Source organism: Uranotaenia lowii, chromosome 2 (genome assembly GCF_029784155.1).
Source record: "Uranotaenia lowii strain MFRU-FL chromosome 2, ASM2978415v1, whole genome shotgun sequence".
Classification (NCBI taxonomy): domain Eukaryota; kingdom Metazoa; phylum Arthropoda; class Insecta; order Diptera; family Culicidae; genus Uranotaenia; species Uranotaenia lowii.
In genome coordinates, this window is record NC_073692.1 from 351,867,923 (window position 1) to 351,883,690 (window position 15,768).

At 39.3% G+C, this 15,768-nt stretch overlaps 1 protein-coding gene across 1 annotated transcript in view; it reads right to left on the reverse strand.

The window, feature by feature from the left end:
* The window catches only part of LOC129746554 (tyrosine-protein kinase-like otk), a 215,391-nt gene extending 202,758 nt beyond the window's left edge, over window positions 1–12,633 (reverse strand). The window contains exon 1 of the mRNA XM_055740249.1: window positions 11,098–12,633. Coding sequence (XP_055596224.1) covers window positions 11,098–11,146 — 49 coding nt within the window. The 5' untranslated portion in view covers window positions 11,147–12,633. The remainder of the gene's footprint in view (window positions 1–11,097) is intronic.
* Between the last annotated feature and the right edge of the window lie 3,135 nt (window positions 12,634–15,768).

Genomic DNA, 15,768 nt, shown 5'->3' on the forward strand with positions numbered 1-15,768 from the left:
ATTTTATTATCGGAGAGTCTTTACAGTCCATGCCAGATAAAACCTACGAACAAATACCCGATAACAGACTTGACCAAATGCAACTGATGCAGAAAAATATTCAGTTGATTTGGAAACGGTGGCATAGGGAATATTTATGTCAACTTCAAGCAAGAACGAAGAGATGGAAACCTTCAGTGTTTGTTGAAATTGGTAGCCTGGTTATCATCAAAGATGAAAATACTCCTCCGTGTAGATGGAAAATGGGCAGAGTTGTGAAGCTTCACCCAGGGCAGGATGGTATAACCCGTGTGGTAACACTGAAAACGGAGTCTGGGTTGAAAAAACGACCGGTTGAAAAATTGTGTTTGCTACCAATGCACAGTGGTCCAGAAATGAAATTTAGCGGGAAACAATTATTTGTGCTCTTGCCTTAGGTTTAAGACATTTAGTGTCCAAGACAAAGTTGTACAACATCACAAGGCGCTACTTTTGAATGAAACATTTTTAGGGTGGTTCATAAAATTCCTTAGATACGAAAATTATTTTTTTACTGTAAGGAGATAGTGCTGTATTATGTTCAGCAATTAAGTAGAACAACATAATTGATGAAACTTTGCAGAAGACTTTGAATGTCTATCTATTAACGTTTAGGTTTTATGATGATTTTTCGTGTACAAGTTAGGGTGGTCCTACAAAAACAAGTTTTTTTGTTATAACTTTGTTGGGTATCAACTAATCAAAATTATGTGTTCGGCAAGTATTTAGCAAATCATTATGCGCATCTTTTGCAGTAAACAGATTTCTAATATCTGCTTTTGATTCGCAGTTATCATGAATTTTGTGTTCAAAAATGGCCGTTTTGTATGAGCCATAACTTCAAATGGAGCAAACCAAAAAATTCAAAATTTAATTGGTTTGAAAGAACATGTTAAAATCTACATTATATCAAAAAACTGGAGAGGTGTTTTTTGTTTAAAGCTTTTTATTTACATTTAAACTTGACCAAAATTGTCATTTTTCATATAACAAAATATATCACTTTTGCTCTGCGACATGGAATTCTTCTTTGCTTTTGCATCCTTAGTCAATAATTCTAAATTTTTTTTCCACTACAAAAGCAGAGTTTCCTATTCATAACCTTTTGTAAAAATTTTGAAAGACTAACATAGCCAGAGGGGCACAAATGAAAAAAAAAATGAGGATTCTTGATTATTAATGTATAGAACAATAAACTGAAAACAATGAATTACTAACTACCCAACAAGAAAGTCTTGAATTGTATTTTTCTTTGAAGGAGTTATTATTCACTTATGTCCTTTTGACTGTGAAAGCCAGTTTTGGTTTCTCCGGTGATCGTTTTGATCAAACCCAAGTAAACCACACAGATTTCAGTTCAAGAGTTTCGATTATTCGTGATGAACGTTCAAAGGAAAGTTATAGTCGTTCACTGGCTGAAGGGGTCTAGTGAAAAAGATGTGGTTGAAGTTCTGTTAAAAATGGATCCGAAGCTTTCGAAATTAACATTGAAAAAGAAATTACATTAATTTGTAAATACAGTGGAAAGGTTGTTGAAATATTTACAATATGATTCTACATTTCCGGAAAAAATGCTTCAACTGATTTTCAAATGGGGAGCATATGGTAGCTCAAACCACAGCAGGTATAAATTTATTTTGAACGAACCTTTATCTTTTGATCTTCAAATTATTTCAATATAGATTTAATCAATCATTCATTGACGAAGATGATTAAGGAGACATGCGTGAATACAGCGATTCACACATTTTCGCGGTTTCTCTTGTTCCGTTACGTCTTGTAGATAAATCTAATGGGATACAAAACGTTATCTGGAGTAACGATTGCTCATCCTCAGTGAGTTTGTGCAGACTTATTAGGCTCATTTTTGCTAAGGAAAGTGCAGATCTAACAAGATTCGTTGGAAATTTTCATGAAGATCGCAGATCGTCTTTGTATGGACAAACCCACTTGGAGAGTCAGGAAAACCAATATAGAAGTGAATGAACGGCGTCAAAGTCTTCGAAACATACTAAAAGAACAACTGAACTTATGTATTGATGAGCCTAGGGTCACCGGTGGGAATTCCAATACAGGAAATATTGCCAGGAAATTCTTCGAGAAAAGGATTGAAGTTGCACATATTACGGGACTGAATGTTCAGCTTTTGGAAATGTTTTACATGATTTTAACCATTATCAACAGTAGCTCGTTTGAAGGGTATGCTTTATAACAATTTATATAGCTGGTATCCCGTTTCTCCAACAGTACACAAATTGTTAGTGCATGGATCAGCTGTCATAAAACATCATATTTCACCCATAAGCATGTATTCGGAAGAAGCTAGTGAAACAAGAAACAAAAGTTTACGAAGATTTCGAGGAAACCACTCCAGAAAGTTCGATCGTGTGATTAGTCTGGAGGATGTTTTTAAAAGACTCCTCCTGACATCAGATCCGTACTTCTCACTATCCAATAGAAATGTATGAAATATTCAAAAATCAGCCTTCCTGGATGCAGCCGTCATTTGATCTGTTACCCCTAACGCGTTTTTTTTATTAGTTTCATTATTGCAAGAATATAAGTGTTTTTTTTTTGTTTTCTATGAATTTTTTTTATTGATTTCTCAAATAAACTTTTTTTTCCGTTTTTCCGTTTCTGTTAACTTTAATGATGATTTAAATGTTACGATGGTACGGTTGGTGGTACGGTTATTCCTCACGCAGCCAAAAGTAGTCAAAAATAATATAGAAAGGTTGTATGAAAAATGACAATTTTGGTCAAGTTCAAATGTAAATAAAAAGCTTTAAACAAAAAACACCTCTCCAGTTTTTTGATATAATGTAGATTTTAACATGTTCTTTCAAACCAATTAAATTTTGAATTTTTTGGTTTGCTCCATTTGATGTTATGGCTCATACAAAACGGCTATTTTTTAACACAAAATTCATGATAACTGCGAATCAAAAGCAGATATTAGAAATCTGTTTACAGCAAATGATGCGCATAATGATTTGCTAAATACTTGCCGAACACATAATTTTGATTAGTTGATACCCAACAAAGTTATAACAAAAAAACTTGTTTTTGTAGGACCACCCTAACTTGTACACGAAAAATCATCATAAAACCTAAACGTTAATAGATAGACATTCAAAGTCTTCTGCAAAGTTTCATCAATTATGTTGTTCTACATAATTGCTGAACATAATACAGCACTATCTCCTTACAGTAAAAAAATAATTTTCGTATCTAAGGAATTTTATGAACCACCCTAAAAATGTTTCACTCAAAAGTAGCGCCTTGTGATGTTGTACAACTTTGTCTTGGACACTAAATGTCTTAAACCTAAGGCAAGAGCGCAAATAATTGTTTCCCGCTAAATTTCATTTCTGGACCACTGTGCAATGTCAGATTCTATTGAGATTACAGATCAGAATGCGTCAGAAATACAGTCGGAATGAAGTGTGTCAGCTACCGGTCAGAAAACTTGAAAGATGTTTGGGTCAAATAACCACGTTAAACCTATTCAGATGTTTGTGTCTGATTGTGTAAGAATAATGTCAGATTATGTCAGATTCTAAAGATGGAATACAAGAAAGTATGTGTCTGATTTCAATGTCGAATATATGAAAAGAATTAAGTCAGATGACCACGTAAACATTTAGATCGAAATCCGAAAATAAGTAAATAAGGTTCACCAACTAATTCTTACTATTCATTATTTAATATTTATTCAGAAATACATGTTTGATTTCTGGGTGGGTGAGGATGTTCAGTTTAGGAACCACTGAAAGTGTAGCATAAACCCGAATAACGAAAGGCGGAATAATTGGGAGAGCCAATGGTTCTGCTGATGCTGGAAAACTCACCCATTTACGACTGAGATATCAGCATGTCTTTTGCTCTGCCGTGTACAACAATAGGCGTCATCATCGATGGAGATTCTCGATGATCAGTAATGATGATCCGTATGCCTGATAAGAGCAGGAGTTGCTCTGATAACATTCTCGGAAAACATCGCACACCAACCGAGCCACCTCTCGAGAGTTGCGATCGTCACCACCAGCAATCGATCACCAGTTGAAGTCGCACACACGAACCGTACAGGCTGAGCATGCAAGCCCGCATTTTTTAAAGCCACTCCTTCACATTTTAGTAATTTTTTAAGAAATTGTAATTTAAGTTCAAAACCCTAAGTTATAAGTAAAACCCCCCAATTAATTGTTGGCAATCGAACTTCGCGTGTGTATTATTCGCTAAACCGGAAAATAAAATTCTCCTAAGTTGCTGTCTTGGACGAGAGACAGAACTCGTGCCCTATTGTTCCGTTGGTAGACTGAAGGTCGAACGAGGCAACCGCTAGACGAAGGAAGTTCCGTAGCTGAGCAGGTATTTGGCCCATCCGGGAACAAACATTTAGATTAAATTTAGTATGTTGACGGTTGAAGAAAAGAAAGACAGTCACTATTGTATTAACAGTTTTTTTTGCACTGATATCATTTTTTTCAATTTTTTTCTTCAATAATAGAACTTAATAGTATAAGAACATTATGCATTTTTAAACTTTTGAGTGTCGTTAAGAAATAACAGGAGTGTAGTACAATAGAAATTGGTTTTTCACATCACTACACTAGTCAAAAGTGTATCCTGCTCATATCCTTTTCTCCCAAACCTCTAACCTTGAATTATTTTGCTAGGATGCAGAGGTGACCTCGGTCCTAAAGTGCAAAATTGATCTTTCACCCCTTTCTACCTTTTCCAATCTATCCATTGACTACTAGGACGTGGCCAGCGCCGTTATTGATGTTCAAATAGAGAGCATCTGTTTTGTACATTGAGAATGAGCTTCTAATCCCAAGAACCATTCTTTTGACCCTTGTTCAAAATTGGTGGCCTCGGTCAATCACGGAGTAGAAACAATTGGCGATGTGGAATTTGTTCGATTGAGCCACGCCTGCAACAATGGGGTTCGAAATGCATTAAAAGTAATGTGGAAGCAATAATGGAATCACCTAATGATAAATAAATTTAAGATGAAGTATTTCGGGTTCCATAGTTCAAAAATGGATGTGAGTAGTCAATCAAGCTAAGCTAAGCTAATATCATAAATATAAAGATATTTATTTATTTCATAAAGATAACATTTAAAAGAAAACCTTAACGAACTTGCGTTCCTCTAAAAGGTTCCTTTTTAAGTTACCAAAGATTGGATTTTAGTATAATTTAGCTTACATTATATTACATTAGCCGCTCTAGATTATTTCTTAGGTATTTTTTACACGGGCTTTGAATATGGGTACGCTATTGCTATTCCTAATGTCTCTACTCAGGCGGTTGTACAAAGTTGGGCCTGTTGCGGCTAATCTTCTTTCTCCAACTCTTGTTGAAGCATTTTCAACAAATAACCTATCGATAAATCTGGTATTGTAGTGATGTGTTACATGTTGTAAATTAAAATTGTGGTGGATGTTTTTAGTTTTTACAATTCGGTGCATAATGATTAACGTTTGCAAGTCTCTCAAGCAGCTTATTTATTGGTAGGATATTATGATCTGACAGTTTATATAATTCTAAGCTAGGATACATGATACATCATGTCTTGATTCATAACATAGCTTATTTTTTCGATTAAAAGTTCTTTCTACGAATACGATTTTTTACAAAAGGAATTTAAATTAAAATTTAGATTTTTCAATAGATAGGGGAGATGAGGGCATAACGAGCACCCGAGGCATAATGAGAACTACGCTTTTCTACGAAAGTGCGTATTTTCTTAAATAAATTTTCATGAGGATTTGTTTCGTACTTCCTATAGTATTAATTTTTCACAAAAAAAGGAATCTCCTTATCATCTTTACAGAGATATTTAAAAAAAACTAGCTTGGTTCTCAAGTTACGAAAATATTATAATTTTTGAGCACCACGAAATAAGCTCTTATGATCTTAAAATAACCTTGATCTATAATGTACGCACTGCAACATGATGTACACATTGTTTCTCAATTTTTACCATCATAAAATTTTTGATTTTTCACTTTTATCAATTTTAAAACACGTTTTTACTTAAATTTGTTGACTAGGGGCATATAGAGCACCATATTATCTAGGCATAATGAGCATCTTCTGCCGTAGAATCTAGCAGCGAATTAAAATTGCGCCACACCTTGACTAGTTTTCATCCGACAATTTAGCCTATTGGTAAGGTGTCGGAGAGGTAATCAAAAGACTAGAGTTAGATTTCTGTTCGAGGTGATTTTTTGCCATTCACAATTCATGATCGATTTTTTTATTGTTACATTATACGGCTAGTAGCATCATCCTCCGAACAAAGCACTTAATGTATGAGCGTGCGTGAATTGTTTGTATTCTACAAACAGACCTAGATTATTTTGTTATTGCTTTGTTTGATGAATCTACGACTCACCTGACTTCATCGAATTGAATTCGCTGCTAGATTCCCCGGCAAAAAACGCACACCTTGCTCTGATTAATGGTGCTCATACTGCCTCAGGGGGGGTTCTCATTATGCCTCCACAGTGGCTGGTTTTCAGCTTTTGGCAAAATATTTTAAAATGCATTTTTTAACGTTTTCATCTAGTTTTTCACGTTTCAGCCCGTTAGGGAATAGGCTTTTCAAGTGTCTGAACACGAAACAATAATCTAACCTCCATATTATAGCTATTTTCTATGGTTAAATAACCGTTTTCCTTAAGGTGGCCATTATGCCCCCATCTCCCCTACCGATAAGAAATTTTTAATACGAATATTTGTAAAAGAATGAACTAAGTCAAATTGAAATAATAATTTTTGTACTCTTAATACGGTTATTTGCAAAGTTTCGTGTATTATTTACAGAAAATTGTGATAAATTGTCACCGTTAAAACCACGCTTCGTAGAATGAAGACCCTTCTTCAAACTATCCTGAGTCCCTCTTTATTCAAGAGGTTATGGGCTCCCCTGCTAATTCTGTTTGTGGAATTCCGCAGTTCCAAGGTGGACCGGATTTTCAGCACTGGAGTTTCCGGGTTAAAATGTACCTGGATTCGGTCGGCGTCCTAGGAAACCTGTTGGAGAATGCAAATGAATGCCTGGAAGTGATCCGGAAAGAAATCTACAGCAAAGATGTGGTTGGCACTGGAGGCGACGTTCGCGACCAAGTCTATCGGAACGCAGAACCTCATCCGGAAGCAATTGTTTGAAGCTGAAGGAAGGCGAGCAGTTTAGACCTGCTAGTGTTTGATGACCTGGTCCGGCAAATGAAGACGGCCGGCGCAAGCGGATGAACGTAGCGAAGGTCATGGAAAACTGAAACTAGCTGCCTTTTCGGGTGAGAAGATCAAAAAGTCATCCTAGTTCAATGGCAAGTGTCACAGTCGCGGAAGGCGAGGTCACCTCAAGAAGGATTGCCGTCAGAAGTCTGCAGTTGAAGCTAATTCAGCAAGCCAGAAAAATGCAGTGAGTTTCGTGGCCAAACGAGGTGGTTTCAAGCGATGTGGCGGCAAGTTGATCTTCAAGCTTTTTCGGGGTCAAGCGATCATTTAGTGAATATAAAGAACGTTTTCTCGAAGATCCGAAATTTGACTCAATCGATCATCATCAACGTTGCGAAGGATGGAGGATCGATTGTCGCTCGTGAAGCTGGAGAGATCAACAGCGAAAGCAACAAGCAGTTTCCCATAAACATGAAGGAGGTCCTCTACGTTCCAGAGATACGTGAAAACTTAATGTCGGTGAAGAAATAGACTGCGGCAGGCTTTGTGGTCAATTTTTCCTGGAAGGTTGCGTTTCTCAAGAAACAAGGACATACTACCGGCACGGCTAATCTCAGAGGACGTCTATATGAACTGGAAGTCAAAGTCGGAGTACCTACAGCAAATCTGTGCAAGTCTGAAGCCGATGAGTTGTGGCATCGACGTCTCGGCCACTTGGGTCAACAGGGAATGCAGGCAATGATGAGGAACGGCCTGGTTACGGGTGTCGATTTTCTAGGAAAGCAGCTGAATTTCTATGACGCTTGTGTACAAGGGAAACAGTGTCGTGATCCCTTCAACGGAACTCATCAGCGAGCATCTAGGGTTCTAGAAAGAGTCCATTCGGATGTTTGCGTGCCCATCGATCCCTCGGCCTGGGATGGTTCCAGATTTTTTGTATCCCTTATCGATGAGCACACGCACTTTGCGGTCGTGTATTTGATGCGGAGAAAATCGGATGTTTCTGACCAAGGCCGTGAGTATCTTTCTAATGAGCAAAAGGACTATTATTCCAGAAAAGACATCCAACTTGAGACTACGGTGGCGTACACTCTCCATCAAAACGGCGTGGCGGAGAGGTTCAACCGAACCATAGTTAAGAAGGTCCGTCAGATGCGGTGTAAAGCTGTCCTTACTGCAGTATACTTGGTCTACCGAAGTCCGACAGCAGCTCTAACCAAGGCTACTCCTGCTGAGTTTTGGTACGGAACCAAACCCTGTCTCCGTGAGTTTGGGTGCAAGGCCTTTGCGTGGGTCCCGAGTCCGCAGCGTAAAAAGCTAGATGCCAGAAGCCGTGAAGTTGTCATGGTTGGTTACGCGCCGAATGGTTACATGTTGTGGGACCGGAATTCAAGAAAAATCGTCATTGCTCGTGACGTGCGATTTGACGAACACAACTTTCCGTTCGAGAAGTCTCCCGAGAAAGTCAAGCAGCTGATGGTGGTATTCCCTCACGAGCAAGAGGGGGAAGTTGACGTCCAAGTCCCTGATTCAGATGAAGCCTTAGTTGCTAAAGATAATCACGTTACAACGGCGTCTGATGAAGAGGAAGAGTCAGATGAACCTGATTTCCACGAACTGACTAACGAAGATGGACTGTCCGACGAGACTGACGGTACCGGAGCGCTCCCTTCGCAATTTGAACAGCTCGAGGCCGGAGGCCAAGTGTTGCTGAGGCGCAGCTCCCCGGTAAGTTTCTCGACTTCTTTACTGAGTTTAGTGCAAATTCTGTTGCCTCGAACATTACAGACTTTCCGGAAACCTTCAAAGATGTCGCGACCAGAGACGACCGTGAGGAATGGCTGCGTGCTGTGGAGGACGAACTGAAATCCATGGATGCCAACCGTGTGTGGAGGCTCGAAACTTATCTATCGCATGTGAAGCCACTAAGATCGAAGTGAGTCTTCCGAATGAAAGAGAACGAGAAAGGCCAAGCAGAACGATACAAGGCACGCCTCGTGGTAAAAGGGTACCTGCAACGCCCCGGAGTGGACCTCGAAGAGACGTATGCGCCGGTGGTCAAGCTCAAGACGATTCGAACGGTTTTAGCGGTTGGAGTGCGAGCTCAAAAATCGTTGTACGGGCTGAAATAATTATCACGCTGCTGGAATGAAAAATTCAACGGACAACTACTGAAGCTGGTATTCGTAAGATCACGCCACGACTATTGCCTGTACGTAAGGTATTATTGCAGCGATTTGGTATGGTCGACTGCAATAATGCTTGCAGAATACCCATGGAGAAAGGACTACAACTGAGACTTGAAGGTCCAACCACGAAGGAACCGTATCGAGAGCTGTTAGGCAGCATTATGTATACTGTATACCATGCTATGTGTACGACCGGACATCTGCTTTCCGGTGGGATACATGGGACGTTTCGTGAAGGAATCCTACGGAGAGCCATTGGCAGGCCCTGAAGCAGATCGTCCGACATTTACGAGGAACTTTCTCTGAAATACCAACGTAACGAAAACTCGGAAGCTCTGATTAGATTTGCGGACGGAGACTGGGCCGCTTTGATCGAAAATCAGTGAACTGTTTCACGTTCAAGATCTTCGGTTCAGCGGTTTCTTGGTCCAGTAAGAAGCAGACGACGGTGGCGATGTCTTCAAGCGAAGCGGAATATGTAGCCCTAAGCGCAGCAGCAGAAGAATCCATCTGGTTGTCCGGGCTCCTCGAAGACATGAAGGTAAAGGATTTCAAGATGCCGGCCACCATTTACGAGGAAAACCGAGGCAGTCCTCGGTATGGCCAGAAATCTCGAAACGAAGCGAACCAAGCACATCGACGTGAAGCACCATGTTTATTCCAGGGTGACCAATACGTTCGAGATCGAACACACCATTTTATACGAGACCATGTTTCAGAAGGATCGAAGCCATTGGAACACAAGACCCGTTTTCAAGAGCTGCTATCCATGCTGGGACTAACGGATTGAGAGGGGGTGAAATCGAAGAAATCAAGACTACAAACAACCGTTAGTTGTTAGTGAAAACTGTTCACTTTATTTAGTTACAAACCACACTTCGTAGAATAAAGACCCTTCTTCAAACCATTCTGAGTCTCTCAATATTTAAGAGAATCTTAAATCTGAATCTGAAACTGAAATCTTGCCGCCGACCGTGGCCTAGAGGATAGCGTTTAAGTCTTCTAAGCCAGAGGTCATGAGATCGAGTCTCGGTCACGGCAAACATAGTACTCTTTTGTGGGCTTGTGGTGGTAGCATTAGTAAGATACTAGCCATTATATCCTTGAAAGATGAACACTTTAGTCTTAAGTAGAATTTAGATCTCTTCAAAGAAACATGAAGTTTCACTGAGATCCTTTATGTGTGTGTGTTCGTTTAAAAAAAAAAATCTAAAATCTGAGTCTGAATCTGAAATCTTAAATCCGAATCTAAAATCTGAAATCTGAATCTTAATCCGAAATCTTAAGCTGAAATCTGAATCTAAAATCTAAAAAAATCCATATTTTAAATCTGAATTTTGAAAGTAGGCGTAGAGAGGAAATTTCGAGTTAAGAGTTTAAATTATGACTCAAAAAAATCAGCCAAGTCGCTTAGCTAATCTTCCTACGACCAAAAAGAAACTCCATTCAGTCACATCACAAGAAGGTGGAAATATGTTATCTACCTGATGGCAAATGAAAAAAAAAAGATTCTAACAGCCCGATAGCGCCATGGCTCAAGTCAGATTTGTTTTTTTTCCTCAAGGAAGGGGGCACAAGCAATATTCCCAGATCCAGACAAAGACGGTGGTTAGCTTTCTTATCGTTATGTTAAGCAAGTTCTAAATATTATAATAGTTGGTTGAAGGTAGAAAACGCGAAAAAAGGTGCCACTTACCAAAGAACGCCGCCTGAGCCACAACAAGGGTGATGAGTTTGTTGTTCATTTTTGTTTGTTACGAGACTCGAACGTTCAATAACTAGTACCGGTTAAATTTGGAACTCCTACAAATCAATGCACTTTACCACATTTAACGAAACGGATCACACACTTCCGATTAGCTGATACCTTTCCCCACGAAAAAAAACTGTTTCAACGCGCTTTATCTTCGGCTTCACCCTTTTTATCGCTTAATTTTTATTCACGTGCATTCATATTGCTGCTTTTGGTCGTTTCGTTTTCGCTTTCTTCTTCACGCGTTTCTTCGAATTTCGGGAAAGATGAGTCCCACCAACCAAAATTGGACCTCAACTTTAAACTTTTCTTTCCCCTACTACGGCGCCGCTTTTTGACCGTACCACAATCTTAATTAAACCGAGCCATCATCGAAAGCTCCAAGAATTGCATTTTGCTGTTACAATTTTATCACAACACTTTACGCAAACATCTCTTCCGCGGCCAGGCGTGCTTCTTGATCGACGGACGCTAGTCGTCGACGTCGGTCTTATCTCATTTCACGCTGCTTCTTTCTTCTCTGCGTTCTCCTCTGAGGGGAACGCACCCTGTGTTTTTTTTTTGTGGCTGTTGTTCAGGTTTGCCGAAAACCTTTTTTCTCCCCGGTTATCTTTTTTCTTGTTTTCAATTAACAAAAAAGAAGTTTAATCCGGTATTATTTTTACTGACGAACGCAGACTTCGACTTCTTCGAGAAAAGCAATTTCCTACCGGCGAATTCCTTTCTGCTGTGTTGTATATGTATAACAGACACAAACTTGCCAGCCACCCTCTCGCAAATTCAGCACATCTCACCACCCACAGAAACTCCACGAGAGACGGACAAAAAATAGGTATGGATGCACCCGACTTCGGAATCAGTCCCGCCGGAATAAAATAGCGCACACACCCCTTTTCTCTAGAGGTAGAAGGTGTTATGGTTTTGGGACACTTGCCGCCACTTCTCTGACGTTGCCTTCTTAACTCAATCCCGAACACCAGGCTTTTAGCTAGAACTAAAAAATTCTCAAGAAGCTGTTGATTAGATGCCCGCAAAAGTTGTTCCGGGAGCATATACAAACTTCATGCCTGCCGCAACAAAATCTCCCACAAACAACTCCGGCAGTCAGTCCAATACCAGGCAAGGGACACGGGAACGCGCGAAACACAATCTCGTCCGCCAAGGCGAGGGCGGGGGTGTGCCTGTGTGTTAGTGTTTCATATAAAATGTGCCACCGAGGAGAACTAACAGTTCCTCCAACATAAAATAGGGAACGAACGCGTGCGCGCACTCGATCGACGGAACACCACCAAACTATATGACGGGATAATAAGAGGCAGCAGAAAAAACACGACCGAACGCCACAACCGGCAAACAGAAACTGGTTTTGTTTCCCCCGGTCGGTCGGTTGACCGTCGCGTCGTCGATGTGCCGAGGTTCTTTCTGCTCTTCTGGCTGACTAGCTGGAGTTTCCAGCATTGACTTGGCTTGTGGCCCCGTCCGTCACCTTCGGTGCTGCTGCAGCTCCTGCAACTTCTTCATCGAGAGAGGTTGCTGTCCAGTCCAATGTTCAACCTGGGGAGAACGTTTCTGCTCTTCGTTTATCCAGGATTATGCTTCTGGTCCGATGCCGGTCGCCGGTTTCAGTCAAATGGAAGGGAGCCCTGCTGGATAGATAACGTTAGCAACGGATCAAGAGAGCAAATGAATCCTAAAAGCGATGTGGTTCTATCCCCTGTGCAGATAGAAAAGTTATGGATTGATTGATTTGTTTAAGAAGAATGTTTATCAATTAAATACATTTTTTTCAAACCTCTACTGCATACGAGCAGTCCTCGATGTTTTTTTTTTCACATTTGTGAGCATAATTCAGAGCTGTAAAAAAATTTAAACAATTTTAATGCATCAAAAATTCAATTAGCAATGATAAAACCAAAAAAAAAGTTGAAAATGTTTATCCAATTTCTTACACTATTGGAATAATAAAAACTATTGAAGAAACATTTTTTTTTAATAATTCCGTACTTGGTATGCTACTCAAATCTGAACCGTAACTGTGTTAACTTAACATACGACAATATCGTATATCCATCGTAGAAGATGTTGAAATATAATGATATACGATTTAGTTAAGATATGTTGGATAAAGTCGTATTTAGTGCGACCGCTGCGAAATGAAATCCTTTGACAACCGCATTAAATTTCTTAAAATGTATGTTATTCATACATAAATTACTTCTGTTTCGAAATCGTAAATGACTTCAGTTAGAACATCACGTAACCATCGTTTATCGTATCACTTCATGCTTCGTGTACTACTTACTTATTTACTTACTTACTTAATGGTCCCGCGTCGATTCTCCGGTGCAGAGGGCCGTGGTAAAAGACCTCCACTGTTGACGATCCGGAGCCAGCGTCTTTACTTGGTACTCGTTGGCAATTCGAATTTCGGCGGCGAAGCATCGTCGCCACGAGTTTCTGGATCTGCCTCTTCTTCGAAGTCCTTCTGGATTCCATTCAAGCACCTCTCTGCAAATCTCGTTCTCATCTCTTCCCAGCGTGTGCCCAATCCATCTCCACTTACCTTCCCGAAACTCGATTTCTAGCGCCCTTTGATGACACCGGCGATGTAGTTCCTCATTTGAGATCCAGCAGGTGCTATCGGCTTCCACGAAATTCTGACGACAAAACACTAGCGCTAAATAAGGGTTGACGGGTTGAGATCCAACCTCAAGTTTGAACTTTTTTTCACGCACACACTTGCATCAGTGCAAATTGCGTTGTGTAAACAACATAATCATAAACATTTTGTGAGTGACGTTACGCTTGATTTTCAAAGTATAAGTGTGATGATGTGCTTTAACTCAAAGCTTGAATGCAAAGCTGCAATGCTTGAGTGGAAAGCTGCAAAGCTTGGATCCCATCTCGCAGGGCGGTAGCACCATAATCATTCTGTCGCCAACGATTTGTTCGAAAAAACAATAGTCCGACTATCTTGATACTTGGAGATCCAGGTACCAGGCCACCAAGTGCTGGTGATACCCCGCATATGTGCACCAAATTTCGCACCGGATTTTACGTTTGACTTGAAGATTCAGATTTCAGGGCTCCTCGTCGCCTCAGAGCTGTTCAGATATTTTCATGGTTAAGTCGGTCGAATGCTTTTTTAAAATCAACGAACGCCAGCAGAAGAGACTCCTGGAATTCGTTGATAGGTTCCACTGGATAATCCATTTTACTATTCTTTTATTGCTTTTTTATTCTTTTAATTTTCGTTCTAAACTTATCTTATTAATTATTATTTAAACTCATTTTAAAAATAAAACAAACCAACAAAAAATAAAAATTTATTGATAACCAGTAAAGCCTATCCGAGCTGGAAGAGGCGTGGAAGGGGTAGAAATTCAAAAAGAAATTTAGTCCCTGATCATTTATATGCAGAAAGTCAACGTTCAAAGTTGTTCATGATAGAATGTTAACTGAATAATTGAACATAAAAATTAAATTTTAATAGACTGTTAAAACCTTGGTTTTCAAGTTCACAGTTTTTGTAGTTTCATTGAAAAATTCAGAATAAACTGGCAGCACTAGGACATAAACACAGAGTAAACTGGCTTCAAACTCAGGAATACAAATTTATGATGTTGTTAATACCTAACATATGTATACTCATTAAAAGTATTGCCCTGTAATTGTCTCAGAGCTTGGAAAATGACCGTAGAGTGAACATCGATACAAGGAGATTTTATCTGAGAAGGCTCAGTTTTTAGTCGAAAATTAATAGAAGGTTGCAAAAACGCTGCAGCGAATTTCTATTTTCCTGACTTATATATTAACTAGAGATGTTCTGAACAAAAAAATAAATATTAAGTTAGCATGAAGATCGACTAAATGGTCGAATCTGAAAACTTCACCAAACAAAGTTTAAAATAGAAAGAATCGTTTGTCATGAAAAAATGGCACATTCCATGAAGGGTAACTATTGCCAAGATTACCAATCAAACTTTATAGAAAGTGTATTTTAATTTTTTAAATTTATTTGTAAACTCACCATTGGTTACCATTTGCTATCGATTCAGGCATCAAAGTCTGCTCGGGACAACCGATTTCAGTAGCAATTCACAGCTAATGGTATATGTTCGCTACAAAGGTGCAGATAGTTTTGAAGAGGAATTGCTGTTTTGTTCTCCGCTCGAGTTAAGATCTCGTGAAATTGATGTCTGTAATAAAGTGAATGAATACTTTAATGCACATAATTTAAAATGGGAAAACTGTATTTCTGTATCTTTTGATAGAGCTCCAGCTGTGCTAGGCCATATTAATGGTTTTTCGGCTTTCGTAAAAAAAATCCGAATATTCAAGTACTCCCTGTATATCCATCGCCAGGCTCTTATGATCAAATATTTAGAACCTACACTGGAAGCTGTCATGAATGATGTCATCAAAATTGTTAATTTTATCAAAAGACGTGCACTCAACACGCGGCTTTTCCGTGAACTATGTCAGGATGGAAAAGCTGAATATACGGACCTACTTTTTTATACAGAAGTAAGGTGACTCTCGCGCGGAAATGTACTAAATCGAATATGGACTCTTAAAAATGAAGTCGAAATTTTTATGATTGATCAAGAAAAA